At 39.2% G+C, this 27,978-nt stretch overlaps 5 protein-coding genes and 1 pseudogene across 5 annotated transcripts; 4 read left to right on the forward strand and 2 right to left on the reverse strand.

The window, feature by feature from the left end:
• Positions 1 to 1,444: 1,444 nt before the first annotated feature.
• Positions 1,445 to 1,934, forward strand: LOC117812435 (annotated as a pseudogene).
• Positions 1,935 to 6,130: 4,196 nt separating this feature from the next.
• Positions 6,131 to 6,778, forward strand: LOC117812431 (histone H2B 1/2-like). The gene has a single exon (XM_034683176.1). The coding sequence runs from the start codon at positions 6,170 to 6,172 to the stop codon at positions 6,539 to 6,541; it is 372 nt and encodes a 123-aa protein (XP_034539067.1). The 5' UTR covers positions 6,131 to 6,169; the 3' UTR covers positions 6,542 to 6,778.
• Positions 6,779 to 9,172: 2,394 nt separating this feature from the next.
• On the forward strand, positions 9,173 to 9,714 carry LOC117812428 (histone H2A-like). Its single transcript, XM_034683173.1, has one exon. It carries the CDS (start codon positions 9,210 to 9,212, stop codon positions 9,591 to 9,593), a length of 384 nt encoding a protein of 127 aa, XP_034539064.1. The 5' UTR covers positions 9,173 to 9,209; the 3' UTR covers positions 9,594 to 9,714.
• Positions 9,715 to 12,412: 2,698 nt separating this feature from the next.
• On the reverse strand, positions 12,413 to 27,976 carry LOC117812725. Its single transcript, XM_034683635.1, has 4 exons — positions 27,651 to 27,976; positions 23,762 to 24,359; positions 20,562 to 20,909; positions 12,413 to 12,796 (listed from the first exon to the last, which is right to left on the reverse strand). The coding sequence occupies exons 1-4, from the start codon at positions 27,955 to 27,957 to the stop codon at positions 12,466 to 12,468; spliced, it is 1,584 nt and encodes a 527-aa protein (XP_034539526.1). The 5' UTR covers positions 27,958 to 27,976; the 3' UTR covers positions 12,413 to 12,465.
• On the forward strand, positions 15,030 to 15,638 carry LOC117812433 (histone H2B 1/2-like). The gene has a single exon (XM_034683179.1). It carries the CDS (start codon positions 15,042 to 15,044, stop codon positions 15,408 to 15,410), a length of 369 nt encoding a protein of 122 aa, XP_034539070.1. The 5' UTR covers positions 15,030 to 15,041; the 3' UTR covers positions 15,411 to 15,638.
• Positions 23,720 to 24,415, reverse strand: LOC117812420 (histone H1-like). The gene has a single exon (XM_034683164.1). The coding sequence runs from the start codon at positions 24,364 to 24,366 to the stop codon at positions 23,758 to 23,760; it is 609 nt and encodes a 202-aa protein (XP_034539055.1). The 5' UTR covers positions 24,367 to 24,415; the 3' UTR covers positions 23,720 to 23,757.
• Positions 27,977 to 27,978: the final 2 nt, after the last annotated feature.

Here is a 27,978-nt window from a genome sequence, read left to right on the forward strand (position 1 = left end):
TCTGAACATTTCCATCAGACTTTTTTTCTAAAGCTGTCCTGAATTGGTAAATTGCTCCAAGGTGAATCTTTACTTTCTCTAATGAAGGCCCAACAGACAGGAACGTCAGGAGGTGTAGGAAGACTGCACTGCACTGTAATTCCTACAGCACTGCATGTACAGTTTCCCCTATGTTCACATTTCTAATTTTTTTCTTTTTTCTTTGTGCTATGCACATTATGTATTTTTCTTTCTGTATTGCAATGACCTGGTCTGTCAACAAATTAAAGTACAAACAGTAAAAGCGTAAATGTGAATCTTGTCCAGTCTCTTGCAATCAAACTCCCACATACACTAAGATGTAACTTACAATTAACAATAATCGTCATCAAGACTTTAGCCATAGTTAACATCAGAACATCCCTCCAGAGTACACTGTTATATTGACAACATGACTAAGCAATTTGACTGTCTTATCTGTACACAATGACACAAGGACTTTTCATTCTGATGTCACTGACATGTTCACTGACACAAATATTTACTTTTGAGAGATGAACTAAGGATTTTGAGCAAGATACTGGCTTTTGCAGGTAATCCATGGTGTTTTGCTATTTGTGCGAATTGTTTTGAGAAATACACTTACTGTTTTGCAAATGTCGAGGATGATTCGAGAAATGTACCACAGAGACTGAGAAAAACTGTAATAAAAGCAGGTTATGGTAGTATGAGGGGCTTCATCTTTGAAACAGTGAAGCATAAAAATAGACGCTGGATCTGAGAGGGATGAAAATATTTTGACATTCAAACTTAAAACGAAGCTTTATGTAGGGCTTAAATAAATAACTTTGTATGTATGTATGTATGTATGTATTTTTATGTGTATATTATTTCCATATTGTTTTATTTATATTTTCACTTCTTATCTTTGTTACTTAACTACTCTGCCTTATTGATATTTTAGTGCCTTTATTTATTTTAAACTTTTATCATTTACCATTTTTATCTATCTGTTTATTTGAAGTATTTACATGATGTGACAATATTGTATTTATTGATTTATTTTGTTTGATTTTATTTCGTTTGAATAGATTGCAATAAGTGGGATAATAGGTTGTTAGCTGTAGGCTCTATATAAAGCTGTTTGCAGTTAATTTCCCCATGACACTCAGTGTCTGATAGTCACACCACACTGTTTCCGGGTGATTTATAATTAATGCTCATTCATACAGTCTAGTACGCACCACACACGCGTCCACATTCAGTCTGTTCTGACCATAGACTGTAAATAAAGAGGCTCTGACCTATGGCTCTGACTAACAGAGGGGGGGGGGGGGGGGGGGGGGGGGGGGGGGGGGGGTCCTCGCTGACGCCGCCCTGAATCTCTCTGTAACGTCCGCAGCTGCCTTTTAAGTACAGACGCCTGGCTTGAGTAGTATTAGTCATCAATCTCATCAAACTAGGGAAAATGTCTGGCCGTGGAAAGGAGGTAAAGGACTCGGTAAAGGAGGCGCCAAGCGTCACCGTAAAGTTCTCCGTGATAACATCCAGGGCATCACCAAGCCGCCATTCGCCGTCTGGCTCGCCGTGGCGGAGTGAAGCGTATCTCCGGTCTGATCTATGAGGAGACCCGCGGTGTGCTCAAGGTGTTCCTGGAGAACGTGATCCGTGACGCCGTCACCTACACCGAGCACGCCAAGAGGAAGACCGTGACCGCCATGGACGTGGTGTACGCTCTGAAGAGACAGGGCCGCACTCTGTACGGCTTCGGAGGCTAGACCTGATCCGACCCACTGATACCGAACCAAAGGCTTTTTAAGAGCCACCCACTCAGAACCAAAGAGCATACTTTTCCCGACAGTGCAGATGAGTGATGTGCAGTTAATATGAATATTTGTAATATGATGGTTATTGTGTTATCGTACTTCTGCTGAAGTAAAATTTCATGGAAGCCCTCTCTGGTGTCCTTCCATTGAATGTATAAATACCGTGTCTTTGAATGTGTGTTGTATGTAAGATATGTAAGATGTGCCCTCTGAATGCCTTTGCAGTGAAGTAACCTACATCAGGGGCGTCAAACTCCCGTTTCAGTTAAGGGGCCATTTACATCCTAAGTTGATCTGAAGTGGGCTGGACCAGTAAAATCACAACCTAATAATAACCTATAAATAATGAACTCCAAAATTTTCCCTTGTGTTTTGGTGCAAAAAAGAAAAGTACATTCTGAAAATGTTCACATTTAATTACCTATTTATTTGCAAAAAGTTATTTTTTGCCATGAGGAGTTGAATAGTGGGCAGAATATTTTACTCTAAGCCCTGAGACCTGCTGCGAACACACCAAAACAGGTTACCCATTCACTTGACGCAAAGTGTAATGTTTAGTGCAAAAGAACAGAGACTATAATAATGAAGGTAAACTTGAGTATTGTGAACCCCTCATATCCAGCATGAACAGTTGCTTTCTGTACAGTGTTGTATGCAGGGGTGTAGTGCTAGTGTTAGTAGGGCAGGAGTGCACCCGTAATGCATGCACATGTATGGAAAGCACACGTACATTATGTGGCTCCCTTCAAAGAATGTGGATCCATCGTTCCTACTGTGACAAGTTTATATATATATGTAAACTTTACTGTTAATTGGATCATCTTTTAGTGCTCTTAAAAGTCTATATGAATCTTAACTGGATTATGCAAACAGCAAGTAATTTATTTTCTGACTTTGAGAAAAAAAACTCCCTGAAAAAAATGTTGTTCAGGTGCGCTTGGTCAGCAATATGATTTTATGCAGCCCCCAGAGGACAGGTTTGAAACAGTAGTTACTTTTTGAAACATTGCAGTTAATGTCTTCTCTATAATTTATTTACTTTACAAAGTCGTTCCGCGGGCCGGATTGAAACCTCTGGCGGGCCTCAAGTGCCCACTGGATGCTTCTGATAATTTATTATACAGGCGAGCCCTTTCGGATGCCTGTACAGTAGTGTTAATGTGAAAAAGTGATGTCTGGATTTTAGAGAATAACGTGATAAAAGTGCTCTAGAAAAAAAAAGTTGGTTGTCATCCACTGATTATGATGAAGTTGAACATCTTTAAAAGTAATTTAAGTATTTAATCAGTTAATATTACTATTTGATTCATGTTTAAGTATTCCGTTTTAAAACAAAGTTATCTTAACTTTGTGCCACATGCAGGGAGGTGTATTTTATTTTTTTTATTAATTATGTATCAGTATTGTGTGATTTCCTTTAACAATTCCTTGAGTTTTTACCAAAAGCAGGGAATTAAGAGTAAGATACTTATACAGACCCTCAAGACCTCTGTCTTATCTTTACCTCAATATGTCTAAACCAATCTTAAACTGTGGGTATGTGAGATTCGGAAGGAGGTGTCCTTAAACATTTTTTCACCCTGCCCCTTTGCCTTAGTACGCCCCTCTCACCCATCACATTTCTACATTTATATCAATCAATCTTTATTATATAGCACCAAATCACAACAAATGTTAGCTGAAGACTCTTTCCAAACAGAGCAGGTCTAGACCGTACTCTATGTTCTATTATTAACAAAGACCCAACATCAAGACAGGATAAGATCCAGTCTGGTTCGGTTCTGGTTGGGTTTTCTTTGGTTCTGTTCGGTTCTGGTACAGTTCGGTTCTGGTTCGGTTTCAAGTAATTGATCTTAAACGCTTTCAGAAAATTAACAGTAGCAAGACTCACATATCCCTTCGAGCCACCACATGGAATCATAACAATGGTGTATGCTGTTTTGTAATGACACAGCACAATTTTATAAGTTATTAGAAATGTATTCAAATTATTTCACGGACCCCCACGCTATGGTTCGCGGACCCCCAGGGGTCCCAGGACCCCACTTTGAGAACAACTGAGCTAGAGTATGGTAATTGAGCTCTCAGCCTGCAGAGAAAGTTGTGAGGCACAGACCCCCAAGCTCTCTGCCCGACTCCACTGGCCACACTATAACTTAAATATAAGACTCTTTGAATCAAAAGAGCACTCTACAGGGTTCATGTGCCATAAAATTAGACAATATACCCCCGTTTTCTGTGAATGCATGATTATGAAGTGAAGGAGAAAATATGTGAAAAAAAGTTGCGCAGTGTCGCTGTCTTTTCCAGCACAGCGTGCACTCAACTTTCAATGTATGAGGATGTGTTTTGTTAATAGGGTTAGGTCGCACGCAGCCATGTTTGAATCATTTTCCAGGACTATATGTGATTTTCCAGGACATTTGACTTTTTCTCCCATTTTCCAGGTGTTTTCCAGTACTGGAAAACTGGTCAACTGTTTTCCAGGTTTTCCAGGTTTTCCAGGACGCGTGGGAACCCTGCACATGTGCACAGAAGACGGATGGGGCGATATTTTGAGACAGATAGTAGTAGTTGTAGCAACTGGAGTCTGTCATGTCCGCACCTGCAGGACGTCTACAGCAGCTCAGAGGAACCTAAGAGACAAGGGAGCTCAGGGACTCCAGAAAGGTGTATGGTTAGTAACTTTAATGGAACAGGGAGAGTTAAAGTATGTGACAGGTAGACAGACGAGAGAGAGGGAAAGACAGGATACCAGTATGCTAGTTCGCACGGCAGTCTAAAGCCACGTCTACACTGGCCCCCGTACCTACGCAGAGGCCTACTTGCATAGCCGAAGCAAACTTCCTCCAAAATGTAACTTCACCTTGAATCAGTGTGGACCGCTAGCCCTGTGATTGGTCCGCTTGACAGCCTTGTATTTCCTGCAGCCTTACATTTCATCTACATCAGAGCCACCTCTCTATTCTTCCATTTAATCATTGCTGTATGATAAATAGCAACATGTATCAGCTGTAAATCCAGGTTTACGCCTATAGCACCACAACTATAAAGGCCAGTCCAAGCCTGAGCCAGCTCTACCTATAAGCTTCTTCAAAAAGGAAAGTTGGAAGCCTACTCTTGAAAGTAGAGGGGGTGTCTGCCTCCCAGAAACTATCCAACTGTAGTGTGCAGGTACACACCACAGGATAATCCGGCTGATTTTTGTCCTGATCTCCCCCTTACAATCAAAGCCAGCAAAGGCCTGATTGTCTGATGTTTGCAAACAACATTGTGTCTGATTTTCCTGTGGTGTGGGGTGTGTTAAGAGTGATTTTGTCCGGTTGGAGCTGCTCAGAAGGCCTCAGAAGGAGAGATCGTAAATAATGAACCTGTTTAATATTTGCGACTAGCAATCCTATAGTGTGTGGGATGCTCCGAGAGGAGCAGAACACGCACAGTGTGTAATGTCACGTGTACCAGAGCAAAAGCCAATCAAGACGCGAGCTGACTCAGCTGACTGACGGAAGAGGAAGTAAAGACAAACAAAAACATGGCGCCGGTGAAAAAAAAAGTATCTTGGACCTCCGAATTGGAAGACCAACTGGTTGATTTGTGGCAACGGCATGAATGTTTCTATAATTTGTGTTTTTCGGAAAGTAAGAGGCCGAAAACAATCATCATTGCTTCTTCCTGTTTGTCCGCCATGTTTGTTTAAACCAAAGTCACGTTTTACTACGCATAGTGGAATATTGAGCGTGAAGAACCTGATACTCTGCTGAAGAATTGGTTAGTGTGTGGTGTGCTCCATAGTGCACACCACACACTATGAGATCAGAAGAGAGAAATCTTGTGCGATCTGTCTTTTGTTATCATCAAGTGTGTGGTCTCTAAATGTGTGAAGGTTCAAAGAATCCTGTAAGGTGTACCAGCCTTTAGAGATATTACTTTGGATCTTTATGGACTCCTTTGATATCTCATCTCCATGCCTACTAAAGGCTTCCATAAATCAGATGTGTGTGCTGAGGATGTGCCCACACACACAGAGGATGTTAACATGAACAATGACATAATTTGATCAACAACATTAAATAGAGAAACATAAAACTCCATTCTGAGTAGAAAGAATCAGCTTCATTAACACGGTCCTGATCCACTCACAGAATCACAAGACATTCATCACTGCTAATTCTTTACAGAGCCAAGATGGCCCTCATTACCCTTCACCAACACAGAACCATTGTCTGGACGACGCATGCTCAGTTCGCTTTAAAAAACTGGACCAATCCTGAGCAAGCATCAGAACAGTTCTATTTGCATCGAGCACGTATAAGAATCCCAGTGTGACGTCATTGAGCCATTTCGGATACTGGAGCGAAGCCAAGATGCCCGACCCAGTGAAAGCACCGAAGAAGGGTTCCAAGAAAGCCGTGTCTAAGACCGTGAGCAAAACCGGTAAGAAGAGGCGAAAGACCAGGAAGGAAAGCTATGCCATCTACGTCTACAAGGTCCTGAAGCAGGTCCACCCCGACACCGGGATTTCTTCCAAGGCCATGGGCATCATGAACTCCTTCGTGAGTGATATCTTTGAGCGCATCGCCGGTGAAGCCTCCCGTCTGGCTCACTACAACAAGCGCTCTACCATCACTTCCAGGGAGATCCAGACCGCCGTCCGCCTGCTGCTGCCCGGAGAGCTGGCCAAGCACGCCGTGTCTGAGGGCACAAAGGCTGTGACCAAGTACACCAGCTCCAAGTAAACCAACTGTCTGACAGAAACAACACAACGGTCCTTCTCAGGGCCACCCACCACCTCTTTTAAGAGCTTGATTTCTACTCTGTGATTTTCAGTGTTTGATTTTTCTGTTCTCTGTTCTTTCTACTATGATGTGAAGTTCGACAATTCTGCATGTAAACAAGGTCTGTAACAAAATGGTATAGGGCAGGCGTTGTGCTATTACTGCGGGCCCGTGAAATAAAAGCCTCTATGCCCTTCAGCTGTCTTTGTATTCAGTTATCTGCACTGCATTATGAGAGAATAACATTTTCCCTTATTTGGCCCACAAGGGGGAAATTTAAAGTGTTACAGCAGCAAAGTAACTAGCACAAAATAGTATTATGTATACAATAGCATATATCAATAAGTTATTAGCAATTAAAATGTTAAACACTTTACAATAATGGAGCAGTTTTCTTAGTGACTCATGATGACTCTCTGTACGAAATAATAATTGATAATTCCAGTTGACCATGAATTAATGATCCTGTCACTATGAATTCATGTAATGACATTTGATACAATGTAAACAAGAGTATATAAAATAGTAATTCCTAAAAATAAGCATATCTTACGATGTATATAGACAACTAAATACGTAAATTTACAAATATTTTAAAAAACTGAAGCAGTGAAAATGTGCACAGACCAGTAGCATAGGTATAAACAATGTACAGAACAGAACTGAGAGGATGAGTAGAAAAAACATTTTGCACATGTAAGAAGAGAGGGATGAGTAATGAGTAAGAAGGCTTCATTGCCAAGTGGTCTCGCACACAAGGAATTTTACCCGGTGATTGGAACGCCAGTATTAACAAGACAGTTGGAACAACAAATATATAAACCTACATAAAAATATTCTAAATTAAAACACTTTCCGTACAAACAATTATGAAATTACTATTTAAAGACAAGTAAATACATTTGCTTAAGCCAGGGTGCACATTTAAGCAGATTATTTAATAATAATAATAAAAAATGGACTGGGTTCAATTACAATATTGCACATGATTATTGAGGTATTTTACAGAGCTTTGGTAGAATATAATCCAAATTTATCTGGGTTGTATGAAAATGGTCGAGACTTTGGATATGCCTGTTCTAGACAACAGCAGAGTTGTTTTTAAAATGTAAAAAGCTGATACATTTTGGTGCTAGGAGGTTGTCTGCAGTAACAATATACAAACAACTTTCGTGTTAGAAATTCCCTAAATTGGTGAATAGTTCTTTATCAATCCATGTGCTGGGTCTAATATATTTTATTTTGTATTATTTGTATTTAGATCTTTCAAAAGTACAAGTACACAAAGACATAATACATAAACATAAATGGAGATAGGGGAAAACTAAATAAATAAAATGAAACAAAGTAGGAGACACAACAACACTGCACATGACGGGGTCATCCATATGTTCCCACATTTCAAGGACATTTTCAAAATTAGGTCTTGTGCTCCTACATTTCCCTTCAGTTTAAGCCCTATCCTCCCACAAGATTGTTTTTGAAGCACTTTATAATCCATTAAATCAATGAATGAGTAATTTAATTTCAGTCAGCAGTGGAATGTTGGAACATAGGCATGCTCCTGACATTACACAGGTGAGGCGGTACATGATATCTCATAACCAATTAATGATAGGTGAATTCAGGTAAATAACATACAATTATATTCACAGCAGGTAGATAACAACAGAGAGCCTCATTGCAGATAACCATGAACACACACATAACTACAGTACAAAGCTCTTAACCCAGACCTAATTAAAAGTATTGTATTAATTTTTTTTCTGTTTTTTCTGTCCAAGGAGAAATGGTTGTGATGTAAAAATTGTATCTTAATTTCCTATTTATTTTTCATTAATTGAAATGATGAGCTGACAACAGAAGGTATCAGAGGTTACTTGGAAACCTGAGTTGTAAAATAATTGAAACACAAAAAAGAGTTGATTTTGAATGAAGCCATATGAAAATATATTAATAAACATATGGTTCATATATTTAATGATCTTATTATATACAAAAGATTACAGCTGTGTGTTGCAGTGCATTGGTAACTCAATTTAATGTTATTTTTAATACAAAAAAATAATAATATAATGAATATGGATGTATCACATTTTTCCTGAATTAAAATTAAGATCTTTTACTCATCAATGTAATCAAACATTTACTTCTTACTCTTTACATCACTAAGACTTGAATATTTTTTATGAAAATAAAAAAGTCATTTCTATTTTTATTACAATGTCAAAATAGTAATAATTGTATCTTTACCATTTCTTATATATTGACTACATTAATAATGTATTTTGTATTTTTTTTTAATCACAAATTTTAACATTTTAATTTAAGTTTATTTTTTATTCCATTTAATATAATTTAATCAACGATGTAAGTTTGTTTACTTCATGGTGTGGTTTTATTTAAGGAGTCCGTCAGGTTTAACTTTAGTTGTTTCTTGTGACTTTAAAAGAAGGGAATACAATCACAATCCGGCTCCCGAAGATTCAAAGTAGACTCAAGACCAGCCCTCTTCTGATTGGACGGTCAGAGTTCCGCTCACTGACCGAGGAGCCGGGACCCTATATAAAGACTGTGAGCCAGCTAGTTGGATTCATTCATTGGAACTTTCGAAGATCAACTGAGAATCATGTCTGGACGAGGAAAAGGAGCCGGTAAGGCCAGAGCGAAGGCAAAGACCCGATCCTCCCGGGCCGGGCTTCAGTTCCCCGTGGGTCGTGTCCACAGACTCCTGAGGAAAGGAAACTATGCTCAGCGTGTCGGTGCCGGAGCCCCCGTCTACCTAGCAGCCGTGCTCGAATACCTGACCGCTGAGATCCTGGAGTTGGCCGGCAACGCTGCCCGCGACAACAAGAAGACTCGTATCATCCCCCGTCACCTGCAGCTAGCTGTCCGCAACGACGAGGAGTTGAACAAGCTGCTGGGAGGAGTGACCATCGCCCAGGGAGGAGTGCTGCCCAACATCCAGGCTGTGCTGCTGCCCAAGAAGACGGAGAAGGCCGCCAAGAAGTAAACACTGACCTGATACAATAAACCAAAGGCTCTTTTAAGAGCCACCCACTGGCACTATACGAGGAATCCGCTACTATATTGGCATTGCTCTTAATTAAACTGATTTATTATTTTATACTCATTTATATTTTGTTGATATATAAGCTTGATAAAATTACTGTCCCCAATGAGGATGGTAAACACAAATTACAATCAATTACAGGGGAAATTAAATAAAAACGGGAGCAAAACAAAATACTGGTGATGTTGGAGAAATGATGACGTTCGAAGTCTCGCGAGCCGCCTGTGCCACGTGACTGACTCAGGAACCAGTTCGCGGGTTTGGTGCGCGATTCCAAATATAAAGGGCAGCGCACAGTCACAACCTTATCCCCAATTTGTTTCCACTTTCTTTGACCCGGCCATTGTATCATAAAGATAGACACCATATTAAGAAGTTCATTATTTATGTGTTGGCATCACAAACATCATTCACTTATTCAATTCAAAGCCTCACACACCAAAGGGATGGTGTCATTATAATCACTGCACTTATTTTAAATTTATTGTCCACTTGATGGCGCAGTAGAGCATATGGAGCACCATGAAGCTTCGGCCCATGAGTGAACCAATTGGATGGAAAGCCTCAATACTTCAAGAAGCTTCATCTCATCACTTCAAAATACTGTTAATAAATGTGTGTGAATAAATAAATAAATAAAAAAAATGTATATATATACATTTTTCAAATTAAAATAATAAATAATGAGCAATGTCTAAACATCTTGCTAACATTTTGTTTGTCCATAATATTTTCAGGGTCGAAAACATAATTTAATAATTTATAAAACCAGGAAAGGAGGGCTTATATTTCTCATCTTTACACAATGGAAATGGTATTTACCCAGTAATAAAATAGCATGAATATCTGAAACTGAAATAGCCAAATCATCCATGTAGTACACAATATGATGTGATTCAAAATATGGAACATCAGCTATTTTGAGTGGAACCCATTTTTTTTTTTTATATCTGACAAAAAAGACTGAGAGACAGGACATGGACAAAAAATAAATGTTCCAGAGTTTCATCTTCGTTATTGCAGAGGGAACATAGATCCACTTCAAATGTATATATTTTCTTTAGAAAATCTGATAAAGGATAAATCTTATTTAGGATTTTGAAATGCGTTTCTTTAACTTTGGGTAGAATAGGCCATTTAATAAATTTAGAGTATGCTTTTATAAATGTGACAGAATTCACCAGATTAGGGCTCTGACCTATCTCCCTGCAATAAACATGGAATATACTGGATTTAAAAACATAGCTAATAAACTTAGTGTTACATTTTATTTCCAAATTAAGCTGAATTGCAAGGGTTAAAATTGACTTAGTTGGGATGGTTATTTATTGATTTTTTATTATAGCACATTTAGGAAATTGTAACAGTGTATATAATGTCATACCTTCTCACTATGCAGAACATTCATTACATACCGAAAGTGTCCCAATCAAAGATGCGATGTTTTGAATAGCTGTCATCTGAAGTGTGTTAAAAGCACTCCAGCATACACACACACCACACAATTATTATCATTGTTTGTTGATGTTATGATTTTTAGATAAGATAATTGAGACTGGGGGGAACACATGGATGTTGCAGGAACACATAGTACTAGCAAGACGAGGTACAGGAAATAGTATGAAAAATGTGCAGATAAGGGGAAATAAAATGTTGAGGTACATATGGTTATAATGCAGGCAGTTACGTCCACAGAATGGATGACATAAGGATTACTCTTGTACTCTAAGAAGTTAGCACCAAACTTTTTGCATTTTCTGACTAAAAGATGCAAAAGTCAAAGAGAACCAACACAAATATGCAGCTTGATACATCAAACAGCAGGTTAACACAATATAAATCAATCAATCTTATTTATATTGTGCCAAATCACAATAAACATTATCTCGTCTATGCTTTTTTAGACATAGCAGATCAGACTGTACTGTTATATTATAAACACCAACACCAAGACAGGATAAGACTCAGTCTTGTCTCATCTTAATCTATCATGATCAGTGCACCTTGCAGTATTTAGCTAGTTACAGCAGCAAGGAAAAACTTCCTTTTAACAGGCAGATACCTCGAGCAGAACCAGTCTCATGTATGTTTTTTTTATAAGTTATCTTTTTGGGGGGCTTTTACAACTTTATTTTATAGAAGAGAGGACAGTGGATAGTGTAGGAAACTGAGAGAGTGGGGGAATGACATGCGGGACAGAGGCCACAGGCTGGATTAGAACCCAGGCCAACCACCTAATGGGCACGCAACTTCACCATTAGGCCAAGTCCGCTCATGTATGATAGCCACCTGCCTGAACCTATGATGACTTAAAAAAAAAAAATCACTATTTGTAAATGATAAAATGCAACTTTCGACTAGTAGTCATTGCATAAATGTTGGTGTGATGCATTTTTGTTTTGCTTTTTAGGATTCAAAATGTTCATGTATTGCAACATCTTTATTATAGTTGAGTTTATTTATGATAATTTTTATTTTACCTTGCACAAATGTACCTGAAATGTATGTCTTCTACCTCAAAGGGTTAGAAGACATTGTGAAAACTGTCCTTGCATTGTAGTGATTATTTTTTTAAATGTATTTAAACATTAAAATGAACCCCTATATGGAGCAGGATATCCTCAGCACAGTATCTTGGTTGGTTATGAGCCAACATTGTTATACCCCTCTGAGTCATGATAATAGCGCATGATACGTTAATGTCAACATTGAATATGACAATTACAAGAGTGGAAGAGGAATATCTCTTTGGTTCCAAGTGGGTGGCTCTTAAAAGAGCCTTTGGTTCAGTATCAGTGGGTCAGGATCAGTTCTAGCCTCCGAAGCCGTACAGAGTGCGGCCCTGTCTCTTCAGAGCGTACACCACGTCCATGGCGGTCACGGTCTTCCTCTTGGCGTGCTCGGTGTAGGTGACGGCGTCACGGATCACGTTCTCCAGGAACACCTTGAGCACACCGCGGGTCTCCTCATAGATCAGACCGGAGATACGCTTCACTCCACCACGGCGAGCCAGACGGCGAATGGCGGGCTTGGTGATGCCCTGGATGTTATCACGGAGAACTTTACGGTGACGCTTGGCGCCTCCTTTACCGAGTCCTTTACCTCCCTTTCCACGGCCAGACATTTTCGATTCTGTGACTTTGCTTCCTCAACAACGTATCACTTTACGTTCCGAAGTCACCACTATTTGAAGGAGAACTGCGGACCTGAAGGAAGACAGTGTGTCCACTGACATAAACCCCCTCCCCCTCCTTTTGTTCATACTCCTTTTTTGTATTAACAGTAAAATCTGCAGTTTATTTGGATTCTGTTATGTGGTTGTTTTAGGAGGTTTATCCCTGATCATCGCTTCTTTTGAACAGTCTTCATTTGCATGACTTAATATGTGTTCCTCTTCACCTCTCTCAGCCGTTCACACTTTTTTAACGCTTGTTAAAAGACATAAGGGCTAATTTTGATTTTCTTTATTTGATCAAACCCATCTCATGTTATTCATAGCTGGTTATTTGTTCAATTATAGTTGGAACCCTCATGTAATTAATAGTTCAAATATATTGTTTAACCTTTAAATATGACTTTAACCAAGTAGCTTTTTAACAAGGTGAGCAGCAAAAACAGGACTTCACCATACAAGACAGATCAACTCTTACTATTAAAACACTTTTAGTAAGATGGCATCTTGAGGCCAAAAGAGACACAAGGAAACATTAAGTGAAGATATGCTGAGAAACTACTCAGAGGTGTAGAGGTGTCCCCTTAAGGAACGATGTATATATAAGAATATCAAATGAAGGCATATCTGCAAACATGGAGTCTTTTAGTGAATTCAGAGATGTAGATGTGTGACGTGATAAAGTGCAGTCTGTTGTCAGGTAAAAACCCTCTCCGGTGTGTGCTTCTATAGACAATTAAGGATACTACGTCCATTATTAATGCAGTCTATGGTTCACACCAAACCTGAATCAAATCCCCCGTGTGACCAATTTACATGTAAAGACATGAGTGAATGCAAGTTCTGATCAGATGTTGCAAGTTGCACATTCAAAATTAATGGAACTAATTTGTGATGTGTTCAATGCCCACCTCACTTCATTTGATTAAAGCTGCTGTTGGTAGTAGTGATATTAACATTAGTTCGGAGAGAGATTTCGAATGTCAACACCAGATTTCCCCTACTTCTCGTGCACGTTCTATGAGGAAGCAGTGGCTTCACAGACCATCAGGACGACGTAGTAGGGGCCGCCCCTCGACCAAGCAGGACACAGGGTCGGAGAGTAGCTCTGATTGGTCCGTGATAACATGAACGAGGGGAATCTCAACATTGCTTGATACAAAGGCAGAAAACACAGAGATTTTGCCATGATCTCAAATTACTTCAATTACTGATGAGCACCAATGGGCATTATGACTTTTTTCCAAACCCTGCACAAAACCACCATTCACCATTCCTACCAACTGCATCTTAAATCGTGAGAGTTGGCTTTGATGCGCCGTATTAGTCTGAATCAAAATATTGTATATATATAATATAGTTGTTAACGTCAGATACATATTAATTACCTTGCTGTTGCACATTTTTTTTGTTACAGACGTCTTTTATTTTGAAAATCATTGGTACATTCCTTTTCTGTCTGAAGGACTTTCAATTTGTTCATAATCAGTAGTTGACACCACGCATCTGAAAATGTAAGATATCAGATTGGGGCTTTCTACCACTTTTGAGAAAGCAGCCACTGACTCATTCTGAAATCTTCTACAAGCAGAAAGATGCTCTCACTCCAACTCCATTTTTCTCTTTGGGGCATCAAATGAGAAAACATGGTAATTTTTTACAGCCAGTTTGGTAAATGTGAAAAAAATGTCATAGCAACCAGAGTCATGCATCAAAACTGGGCTTCATGACATCCTATTTGTATGTGTTCATATGGTCCAGGTTGTATCTAGCCTCTTTTACAGATACGGAACAGACGCTCATAGGATGTTCAAACTGTGAAAAATCCCCATCATATATATTTCAGAAATGACAGAATCCTTCAAGAGAGGTCTGTGAAATCGCTCCTGGTGTCAAGGTTTTATGGGGGGACAAGAAGGCACAATACATAAATACAGAATTTAAGTTATTTTAAACTGCGACATAGAATATCTGGTCATATAATGATGTTTGATAAGTGAGAGATCAGGAGGGTTTCACACCAAACGAAAGAAACGGAGGCAAATATTTTTCTCCCCATTCAGGAGACCCCCCCTCTCTTTATCGCGCATGCTCAGCAGTGATCTCCATGTAGCCAATCGTGTACGTGGGATGGTACAGTACTATTAGCATCGGCGGCTTACAAATATAGCCCCCACGTACACGTAATGCTACCCTGTATCATCACATACAAAACCATGCCTGATCCAGTGAAAGCACCCAAGAAGGGCTCCAAGAAAGCCGTCTCCAAGTCCACCAAGACCGGCAAGAAGAGGAGGAGGACAAGGAAGGAGAGCTATGCCATCTACGTCTACAAGGTCCTGAAGCAGGTCCACCCTGACACCGGGATCTCCTCTAAGGCCATGGGCATCATGAACTCGTTTGTGAGTGATATCTTTGAGCGCATCGCTGGTGAAGCCTCTCGTCTGGCTCATTACAACAAGCGCTCTACCATCACCTCCAGGGAGATCCAGACCGCCGTCCGCCTGCTGCTGCCCGGAGAGCTGGCCAAGCACGCCGTGTCTGAGGGCACAAAGGCTGTGACCAAGTACACCAGCTCCAAGTAAACCAACTGTCTGACAGAAACAACACAACGGTCCTTTTAAGGACCACCCATTTCTATTTGAAGAGATCATTCCCTGATCCTAAATTGTTAATGAAGATACAGCGAAACAGTCAGTGGTGTTTTAACACCATATTGTCTTGCATTGTGACATTAATTTCACCTGGTAGTGCTGTTCCATTTAATTGTGGTGGATATCCCTGTGCTTCACAGTGAGCTCCCTCCCACCCCCCCTAATGTACAAGCAGATACTTGTAGAGCTGTATTCAACCTCTTAAAGATGTGTCAACAAACAAAAAGATTTATCCAGACTGATTATTTTCAATGCCATTTCAGAACTTGAAGCTCAAGCAGGCATCATGGCTCACTGCGGTATCCAAAACTATCACAGCATTTACTTTTCCCCCTTTAAAGCAGCCTGGTATCCCAAAATGTAGCCCTCTTTGCAGCTTCAACCCATGTTCTTCAAAACAGACGGTGTTATTACGGCATTATCAATGTCCTCATAAGAAGAAAACTGGCCATTATTGTTTATGCTGAGACATCTCTTCATGACAATAGTGATCAAAAGTTCGGGAGCTGTGAAGTGCAATGGAAATTTACAAAAGATAAAACACTTACAAAGTTGGAGACAAATTTACATTTTGGAGAACATTTTTACATTTTATAAAACAAAATTACATTAAAACACTTTTACCAAAGCCAAGACAAATTTACATTTAAGACAACAAATCAGAAAGACTTACAAATAATGAGACAATTGTAGGCCTCCATTGCTGCCTGAGCTCATACCACACCTCATGGACCTACACATACACAGTACACTTAATACATGAAACACACTTACACTAACACACATACTGTCTTACTCTACTTCTTTATTTCTTTATGCATTTATTTTGGTGCCTTGGTCCACAGTATCCTGTAACCTCTTGAGTCGTCTGCCTCCCTCCTCCTCCTTCTACCACAGATCAACAATGCACAGAAAAGAGTAAAAACACCCTGAACCTTTATTTTTCTTTAGTTCATTTTTCTCTTCTTTTTCTTTAGAATATTTTAATTCATTTTTCTTAGTTCCTCTTTCTTTCTTTTCTTTATTTCCGTAAACTTTCTTTTGGTGCCATTGTCCACTGTGTCCTCCTGCCTTTTGAGTCCTTTGCCCCCCTCCAGCTCCTTCCGCGAAAGCTGAGATCCATCTATGGAGAGAAAAGGGTGAACAAACCCTGAACTATCCAACCAGGTCCAATAATCTCCTTGCCTTTAAAACTTCACACTTCAACTGAACCACTTTGATTGATAAATATGTCTGGGCGCGGAAAGGGAGGACAGGGACTCTGTAAAGGAGGCACTAAGCGTCCGCGAAATTCCTCTGTGATAACATCCAGGGGATCACCTCTGAGTCTTTCCCTATCACTCTAGGATAGTTGGCTAAACCACAGTGCCCACGTTTGAGCCTCTAAGTAAGAATCACTTCATCTCTTCACCCAGTTTTTAACCACATCATCTTCTTTTTAACTGATTGCTGTACAAATAAATAATGACAGCTTTTTTCTTCTGTCCATTCTTTTTGCCACTGTAGCTCTAGTTTTTCTTTACAATTATTAAACTATTCACATTTCCCATCAAAACATCAAACTCCACAGAATCTTTTCACAGAGAGTCTTCTGCCAATCTATCAGCTATTTTGTCGATGTCCCATGAGATCCAATAGAGCAGCTGCTGAATCCAAACATATTATGCTTGTAAACAGTTTGACCTCCTCTACCCACCGCATAGCCCAGATAATGTTCAACATTTCGGCTGAAAAAATTAAGATTTCTCAGAAATGTGGATGCTCTCTTGGATCCCAAGATTACATCCCAAACCCAGATTTTCCAGAGACTGGATCCATAGATCCATCTGTATAAACTATTTCTGAAAACTATTTACACAGTTGTTAACCCCACTACTTAGATGACTACTTTCTTTCAACTGACCAAGCAGAGATACATGAACAACAGGTTCAGGAAGAAGCCACATATGAAAAGGAGACTATGAAAGTCTGATAGCCCTTTCTTTCTCAATCCCAATGCTTACTGCAAGTTGTTTTATTTGATGACTTATTTTTGTTACCTACCAATTCTCAATAATCCTCCAAAAGCCATTCTGCTGCAAGACTGTGTTTAGAGGTGCAAAATTTGAACCAATAACTGAGCCCCAGCTTATCTCTTCTGAGTCTTAAGGGAGACTCCTTCATTTCAACCAGTAAGGCTGGAATAGGTGTTGTTCTGAAAGCTCCACAACAAATTCTGAGAGCCTTAGCCTGGATTCGATCCAACTTGTCAAGAACAGTCTTTGAGGCTGCTCCAAATACTACACATCCATAGTCTAACACTGATCTTATCATGGCTTTATAAATAATTGCCAAATTGCCTCTCTCAGCTCCCCAGTCACTTCCTGCTAAGCTCCGAAGGACGTTATTTACTTCCTCATATTTAAATTTTTTTTTTCAATTTCAGTCCTCCTGTTAGCTTTTCATCTAACCACATCCCCAAAAATTTAAAAAATCTTTACCCTTTCTAAACGCCATCCATACATAGAAAGATTTAAAGCCGGAATCTTCCTCCTTAAACCAAAAAACATAAATTTACTCTTTGATGAAGAGATTTTAAATCCCCACTTATTTGCATACTGAATAACCTGATCCAAAGCCAGACTGATGTTCTTTCGTCTCCTCCAGAGGGCGCCATCATCTGTGAACAGGGACTTCCCAAATCCTTTCTGGATATTTTGAAAGATGTCTTTATCATGATGTTAAAAAGGACAGGACTAATCACTGAGCCTTGTGGCGTGCCATTTTCAATACCTACACTTTCTGATGTAACTCCATAGTCTTACCTGATTTGACCTAAGATTAAGAAAATCCTTAATCCAAAAGAACAATGTACCATAAATACCTGCATCATGGAGTTGAATTCACCCTCCCTCCACATGGAGTCATATGCTTTTTCTATGCCTAGGAAAACCCCTAATACAGCTTCCTTGTTAACGATGGCTTTCCTTATATCCTGATCTAAGACAACAATACCCGTTCTAGTTAATGTTACACATTCTCATAATCTTAATTTACAGATTTTTTTTTTGAAACTGAGTTTACTGTATCTCACCACAAACATACTTTTACATATTCAAATGTATTATGAATATTATTATAAGTATGATCATTTATCATAATATGAAGAGAAAGAGTAAGAATAAGAATAAGGATAATTTTGTAACACTAATAAAATAATAACAAAAACAATAACAAAAACAACAACAATAATAATAATAATAATAATAATAATATCATTATTATTATTAGTAGTAGTATTGCTGTCCAACAAGAATAAATAAACAAACATGACACAAACCAGAAATATATATGCAGACAAGAGAAAAAAAAAAAAAAAAAAGAATAAATAAACATAAACTCTTTGCTTGAAGGCCCATCTGCCAAAAGTCCTCAGCTGTGTTAATAGCTGCTATAGCAGCCTTCTTTTGGGACCACAGTGTGTGCCTGTGGTTCTACCGTTAAGCACCTATAGTGAGATACAGGCTGTTTTCAAAACTGCCTACTATACTAGCAGTACATACTGATTTGGCAAAAATTCTGTATGTAGTAAATTGTATGTGAACAAGAACAAAATCTGCAGTATGCCAAAACTACCCGGATGTCATACTGACAGGAAAATTTCACAGTATGCATCAGACCGATGCCTCGCGTAATGTTTCCCACATGTTTCCAACAATGCACAGCGCTTTTTCTTTTTTCCTCTTTTTTTTTAAGAGGGGAACTCAGATTTATATATATATTATATATAGACCACTTCCTAACTTTTTGAATCATAAGTGGATGCTAACGAAGCAGTTTCGCTATCAGCTTGGCCTTTATTGACTTCCGCTTTCCGAAACCAGAAATTCAGTGACGTCTGGCTCAGATCCAACAGAAGAGACATACTACATAATAAATTAAAACGCAGTATGTAGTAGGCAGTACCTACTGTATACAACATTTGTAGATAGTATGTAGCAGGCCGTTTCGAAAACAGCCACAGTTTCGTTTCCAGGTGAGTATAGGTAGATTATCCTGTGTGTAGCTGTCGCTGTCCAAGGTGCTGAACTGTCAGAAACAGGGCAGGTGCTGCTGCTGAGCTCTGTGGAGCAGACCTGAAGCTCTATCAGTCAACTTCCACAAACTGCCTGTCTCTCTCAAGACTGTAGAAGTAATAAGAATCAATTAATATTATACATTTAATAATGATTTTTTAAATGTATTTTATATATATGTATATGTCTTTTAATCCTTCATTATAATCATATATTTTACTCAATTTTAACGTGATTAGTTTTACTTCAGTACCTTCACCATACAGCAACATACAAACTGTGTGGTAATGCTTGTTTTAGGAAATCATCTGATTCATGCAAGGCTTTTTATCTGTATAAAGATACATACATCTGTTCAGTGATTCATTACTTCATATAAAATGAAAAACAATGTGCTTACTTTGGAAATTTTCACCAATCAATCAGACAGACTTTAAATGTCTGGATTCAGATTGTTTCACTAACTTCCTGTGAAGAAGAAGAAAGCTGAGAAGGGCGGGTACTTAAAAATAGAGCGACATTTGGTGGAATTTTAAGGAATAAGCACTTGAAAAGGCTGTTATGTTCTATAAGTAATTTCATGTGGACGTAACTCTTACAGTGGTTGAAAACAAGCTTATAAGGTTTGTGTATTTTTAAATATTGGATGTTTTCATTTTCATGAGCATTACTCAGTTGTACAGAGTACTGTCACTCATTTCTATCAGTATGATTGCCTTCACATGTTAGATCTCATTCAATATCAAGTCATGGATACAACATAGGACTTTCATGTTCAAGAATCAACAATTAAATAACCTTACATTTTATTTTATCAAGGATTGTCACATCAGACTCATTCATATTCTATCTCCTAGTATTCTGTAGGAGTATTTGCTCAGACAGTGTGCTTAGGTGGCTCTTAAAAGAGCCTTTGGGTTGGGTGTTCAGTACGAAAGGGTCAGACTAAGCTCTCTCTCCACGGATGCGGCGTGCCAGCTGGATGTCTTTGGGCATGATGGTGACCCTCTTGGCGTGGATGGCGCACAGGTTGGTGTCCTCGAACAGCCCCACCAGGTAAGCCTCGCTGGCCTCCTGCAAAGCCATGACGGCGGAGCTCTGGAAGCGCAGGTCGGTCTTGAAGTCCTGAGCAATCTCACGGACCAGGCGCTGGAAGGGCAGCTTGCGGATGAGCAGCTCGGTGGACTTCTGGTAGCGACGGATCTCTCTCAGAGCCACGGTCCCGGGCCTGTAACGATGGGGCTTCTTCACTCCGCCGGTGGCCGGGGCGCTCTTGCGGGCGGCCTTTGTGGCCAGTTGCTTCCTGGGGGCTTTGCCTCCGGTGGACTTACGGGCGGTCTGCTTGGTTCTGGCCATAACGACAGAGAGTCTTCTTCTGGGTTAGAAAGAAGTGATGCGGAGTGGTAGTCAGCGGCGGCTTTATAGGGGAAAGCCGGAGCGGGGTCGTTGCTGATTGGTCCAGACTGTCCCGCGCGCGCTTTCCCTCATCAGCTATTGGACAAAGAAATTCAAACTGTAACGGTCACATAAAGCAGCTGGAGAACAAAGAGAAAGAAAAGATAATACTAGAGGAAATATAAGAAAAGTGATTTCAAAAGCCTACTCTATAGTTATAAATCTTGTTATTTTATTAAATATCGTTTTATTTTTTATAGCCTAGTGTAAAGGCAATAATTTATAGATTAAACTTTTTTATTACTAACAGCTGAAGCAGCTGATTTTTTTATGCAGACTCAAATTTCCTTTTGTTAAAAATAGCGGGATTTATTTTTCCTAGTATTTCATTAATATAATAATAATATTATTATTAATATTTCCAGAATGCAATTATCAAAATGGAAAATTAAGTTGTGTTCCCCATTTAAATAAAACTGTGAGAGCCGAGTGGCGACCTTTGATTTAAATCAGATAATGTATTAATAAAAGTTCTATTATTTCAGTAGACATCACACAAAGGCCGTTTGCTCTTTTTTTTGTTCATGAGTAACATCTTTAAATCAACAATCAACATCTTGGGGCAGTAATCGACCTGTAAATACAAAAAAAAAAAGAACATTTAATAAATGGGTATTAGCGCCCACAGAAAAAACAGAAAAACGAATATAAAAATATAGTATTTATACAAATAAAAATGGATCAATATATGTATTAAATGATTTATTCACAATGTCATTGATCCATTTTTATTGAGTAAAATATTTAATTAGGCTGAGCATGAGTTTTACTTTTTAATTGTTATAGGATTTATTAAATTATTTATCTTCCCGTCAAATGTACATGTAACTTATTTATTTGTTACGATTCTTATATAAAACAATTTGTATGCATTTTATTGTGATGAATTAATCCAAAAAATGTGGGTATTGAAGTCTCTCCACCAAACCATTAAATAACTAGTTTAAAATCATTCAGTCGGTGTTTGGCTCTTAATACTGGATATAAATATATATTTTTTAGTGGCCCTGAATTGCAAAACACATCAAAAAAACACAACCCTACCATCCAGACAGTGCTCTTCAATCAGCACAGTCCTGTCACAGTTAATGTGGCTATTTTTTCTTTTTATTTCTGATGTGTTTTGCACATTAAGGCACAGACAGCGCAAAGTGACACATACATCACACACAAGCGTATTTATATAACTTAAATTTTGCTGATTGATGAATTAATATGTATTGTTATTATGAGATTGAAGAACATGTTGAGATTACCCTGAGGTATTATCTTAGCAGCATTTAGCTCTAGCCAAGGCATGTCCAAAGTATGGCCCGGGGGCCAATTGCGGCCCGAGGTCCATTTATTTATGGCCCCAAGCTTCCATCTTAAATTGTGTTATTTATAGCACATAACTTAATCACATTCTGAATCATCTGTACATTTGCAGTTTCTTTCAAGCGCACAAACAAAACTAAAGTCAATCCAGAAACGTCTCAAAAAGCTTCATGGACTACTTGTATAAAAGCCAAAGCACTGGGGATTCTGCAAGACGCCAATAAAGAAGAAACACAAGAACTCTTAAAGCTGACAGGTTTTCAAATTAATGTTTTCATCATGATGTGAAAATGTTCTTGATGAACACTAAAAGTTCAGAAGACACAAAAGAGGACACAAGACAAGATCAAAATTATGAAATTGTACAGAAAAGGCCAAATTAGGTGAATAAAAAATGTTCAGAACTCAGGAAGATAATTAATTTGTTATAAAATGTTGTCTGCTGGTCAGAACAGTCTTAAAAACAACATGAAAAAGAAGTGTGATGAAATTCTGCCATAGGAAAATAATGATACAATATTTTTTCCCACATTGCTCGACCCTAATGAAAAAAAATTTCCCCCAGAAGATAACGTTTGCTAATCTTTACATGGTACTTCCTAGTTACTGTTTCATTGAGAAAACATTTATAATAATTGTTATTAAATAGATATTTCATATATAACTTTTATGATTCCCAGGTCTCAGTAGGAGCCACTGGCCCTGAGGTATTCTGACAACATCATATGTGGCCCTCTTTGAAAAAATGTTGGACACCCCTGCTCTAGCCCATAGCTGTCATTGAATTCTTCAAAGCTTTCTTGCCTCATATTTCTTAAGTTCTACTGAACATATTTCCTACAGAGTAGAAGATTTTTACATCCATCAACAACTAAAACTGGAGTTGATTCATACATGATGCCCCAATACAGCGTTCATAAAATTTCTGAATTGTTTAAAATGATGCCCGGATTAATATATATATATATATATATATATATTTATCAATTTAGTTCACTTAAGTTAAGTTTAGTATGAAGGGGCTCCAAATAATGAATACCATACCATGTGGGAAATACAATGATATTGTACTTGGATTACATTTACCAGATTCAAAAATTGCTTTTTTGTATGTTGTTTGTATGCCAAGTTGTTCATTGATGTTATTATTTAGACGGCATGAAGCACAGAAGGCATCCTCAATAATTGTATAAGACATAGAAATAATGCTGGACTTCCTAGTAGTTACTGTATGACCTCATTCTGTCCATGAGCATACAATGAGTGTTGTAGCTCACCCATGGCTGAATTTAAGTTAGGATATATCTGACACCTACAAATGATACATGTAAACATACAGTCATGTAACAGTGTGGATGCAGCATGTAGGACAGGCTCTCTGGTTTGGAGGTGGTGGCTCTTAAAAGAGCCTTTGGTGCACTGAATGCCAGGCAGACAGGAGTAGAAGTGATTTACTTCTTGGTCTTCTTGGCTGCAGCCTTCTTTGCTGGAGCTTTCTTAGCTGCGGGCTTCTTGGCTGCTACTTTCTTGGGTGCTGCCTTCTTTGCTGGACTCTTCTTGGCTGCAGGCTTCTTAGCTGCTGCTTTCTTGACCGGAGCCTTCTTGGCTGCTGCCTTCTTGGGTGTTGCCTTCTTAGCGGCCACCTTCTTGACGGCTGCCTTCTTCTTGGGTGTAGCTTTCTTTGCGGCTGGCTTCTTAGCCTTGACGGGGGCTTTCTTCACCACCTTCTTGGGCTTGGGGGCTTTAGGCTCCTTCTTAGTAAGCTTGAATGATCCAGAGGCTCCTGTGCCCTTAGTCTGGGACAGAACACCCTTTGTCACCAGTTTGGTCACGGCTGTGTTGATACGCTTATTGGCCTTGCCCACATCGACACCTTTGACGGCGAGGACCTTCTTGATGGCGGACAGAGATGTCCCTTTGCGTTCCTTGGAGTCAGCCACGGCCGCAACAATGAGCTTCGGGATGGTGGGTCCATCCTTCTTGGGACGGGCTGCGGTTTTCTTCTTGGGAGACTTTGCTGGGGCCTTCGCCGGAGCTGCTGCTGGAGCTTCTTCTGCCATAGTTCTTTAGTTGTTCTCGTAGATACAGAATTCTACTGGTAGAGTCAGAGAGATTCACTGGGAGTGAGTGTAGACCGGCTGAGCGCGAGCATTATAGAGCGCATGAGAACCGTGGAGACTCAGCCCGGACTGACCCTCGTCTTCCCGCCTGGATTCTGGCGACACTTTGTGTTTTCTCTTCAACATTTTAGAGACAAAACTCAGCGAGGGAAAAATTTTAAACAAAAATACTTATTGAATTCGTTAGACAGGTGTCTCTGCTTTAGTTATAGCTCTTGTTAGGATATGAGGATTCATGTATTTGATAACTGAAGGCTCCAAACCTCTGTAATACACGATCACTTTATACAACACGCATTGATTTATCTTCACATTTCGTCTCCTCAAGTGCATACACATGTTTTTTATTTAATAATAAGTGGGTCCTGCAGTTAGATGAGACATCTAGGGACATAGTTATATAGAAATGTTTGTAGTGCTTTGTTTCATTTTGCTTATATTTGACATTATTTCGGAGGAGGATAACACAGTCACTGCTGTCGACTCAGGCGGTCAGACGGATCCTCTCACACACTGACCCGCTGAATTAGACTTCAAAGTCTGATCAAATAATAGGTTTAAATAGATGATACTTACATCAGACTGTGATGAGCTAATAATAATAAGATTATACATGTAAGGGCAGTAATTTAATGTCACAGTGCTCTACAACCGGTTCATTCATATTGTAGTGCTGCTCTTTGTCTTCGACATGATCAGAGCAGGTCGGGCTAATAACAGAGGTTTAAACATTCCAATATTCCAGTTTGTATTATCATCAGATGAGATTGTTTTATGTGGAAATGAAGACTGATTTTTATCTCTGGGATGTGTAATTTCAAATAATTGCAGGGCCTGATGTACTCAACCCATTCATTTAAAAATGCAAACATTCGATTTTTATGAAGGCTGGTATTTTTGTTCACATCCATTGTTAGGAAATGAGACAATATAAAGTAATCTGCTTCCTAAATATAATTATTAATAACTCATCTCTGAGTCCCATGTGCACCAGGTTTATTTTCATTTAAATATAGGCAGACTTTATAATGAGATGACTTCTGTGTTTGTTTTTGTTTTTATTTAGCATTAAATCAGTCATCATATAAACACATTATATTATGATATTATTATATTTGTTGTAGATGTGGAGAATAATACATATAAAAAGTCTACAATGTTACAATGTAATTTAGCAGACTCTTGTGTTCAAATGTGTTATATTACACTTAACTTTTTTTAACACAATTAGAAATAAATATGTGGAATATGCAATAACTGTGTCAGACAAATTTTGTAACGAGAAAGATCAAAGTAAGGTTGGATTGATTGATTTGAGGAGTATAGGACTAACTGAAAACATAAATATCAAATGATAATGTTTAGATTGATCGCTTCACTGTTTTAATTTTGGTCGTATATGAACTAATGTTTCTAATTGATGCTTTTCCTTGAACATATGTGCACTCTGTCATGTAATAGCCATAGACTCTATAAATAATGGACATAGTATCCGTGATGTCACCCTGTCGGCGGCCGCCATATGCTGAACACATCCTAACTTTTGTCCAGCTAGTGTGATGTAAAGAGACGGGCTTTGAGCCTCCTCACCAACTGCTACAGGGTTCCTGCCTGTCAATCAAGTCAGCTGTGCCTCTCATTATGGAAAACTTGTAATCTTAATCTTATTTGAAATTGCTGCATTATGAAAAGATTCACCCCATGTACAGCGGGTGAGCTATCCAGACCACACTTGTCTTTTGAACCAGGCTGTAAAAATGTTTATCTCTGCTGTAAAGATCTGCTCTTTGAGTTTGTGTGTATGTGGTTTCCGGTACTTCCGGAGCCAGCCTCAAGTTGACACTTGATGAACTGCTTTTTTTTTACACTTTCGCATGGGCTTCAATTATTGCGGCTCGAGGTTGCCGCTTGGTACTAACTTATGAGTGAGTGATCTATGAACTTCTGTTGTAGGACTTCGGTTATATGTTGCTTTTGAACATCATTGTACTGGTACCGATGAGCTTCACTCCTGAAAGACTGGAGAACGTACACCTCAGAGGTCTGATTTCAGACATATAGGCTGTTTCCGAAATCGCCTACTATACTAGCAGTACGTACTGATATGTCCAAAATTCAGTATGTAGTAAGTAGTATGTGAACAACAGCAAAATCTGCAGTATGCCAAAACTCCCCGGATATTTACTGATTCGGGAAAATATCTCAGTGTGCATCGGACCAGTCTTCCTCGCGTACTGTTTCCCATAATGCACAGCGCTCGTTCTGCTTTTTCTTTTTCCGAAATCCGTTTTTGGGTGCTGTGAAAGTTATCAAATTACATATAAACCACTTCCTAACTTTTTTAATCATAAATGGATGCTAAATAAGCTTTTTATTTATCGGCTTCGCCGTTGTTTACTTCCGCTTTCCGAAACCGGAAATCCAGCGAAGTCTGGCTCAGCATGCTGCATGACAGATCGAACAGAACAGTCATACTACATACTAAATTCAAATGCAGCATGTAGTAGGCAATACCTACTGCCTACTACATTAGTAAGTAGTATGTAGCAGGCCGTTTCGGAAACAGCCATAGTTTTTTTCTAAGAATGGAGCATATTGTCTTGATAATCTCTATCATGTCATGCAAATATGATTTGACTGGGACTTGTCATGAGGCCAGGTGGGGAACAAAAGATTATGCATGTTACAGGTGGGATCTTTGCATGTTCAAATACAATTATATATTTCATAATTATATATAATATATCTTTTGTTTTATGTTTGGGTTTTCTATGTATTCTTTGCCATTTTTTTTCTGGTTTGCCGTAGTGTTTTCTGTTTTGCCGTGGTGTTTTCTGATTTACTGTTGGGGTTTGCACTTCAGGGCAACTGTAGCTCTTCATTTATTTTTTTATGAGATTATAAAGCTGGTAAAACGGTTTTCAGGTCTTGTATGTGCTCTTCATTGATGCATGAATCTCAGCTGATGTGGAAGTAGGGGGAGGGAAAATGACTCAAGAGGTAAGAGGACACTGTGGACCAAGACACCAAAAAATAAGTTAATAACTGACAAAGGGAATTAGAGTAAGAGGAACTACGGAAAATATATGATAAATAAATTCGAGAAGCTACGTCTCAGACATTAGTGTGCATATGGATTGGCAGGAGGAAACTCTTCAGGGCTATGTGGGTGGCTCTTATAAGAGCCTTTGGTTCTATATCAGTGGATCAGGATACGGTCTAGCCTCCGAAGCCGTACAGAGTGCGTCCCTGTCTCTTCAAAGCGTAAACCACGTCCATGGCGGTCACGGTCTTTCTCTTTGCGTGCTCGGTGTAGGTGACGGCGTCACGGATCACGTTCTCCAGGAACACCTTGAGCACACCGCGGGTCTCCTCGTAGATCAGACCGGAGATACGCTTCACACCTCCACGGCGAGCCAGACGGCGGATAGCGGGCTTGGTGATGCCCTGGATGTTATCACGGAGGACTTTTCGGTGACGCTTGGCGCCTCCTTTACCGAGTCCTTTACCTCCCTTTCCACGGCCAGACATTTTTTCTTGACTCTACTGAAG

Source organism: Notolabrus celidotus, chromosome 5, assembly GCF_009762535.1.
Source record: "Notolabrus celidotus isolate fNotCel1 chromosome 5, fNotCel1.pri, whole genome shotgun sequence".
Classification (NCBI taxonomy): Eukaryota; Metazoa; Chordata; class Actinopteri; order Labriformes; family Labridae; genus Notolabrus; species Notolabrus celidotus.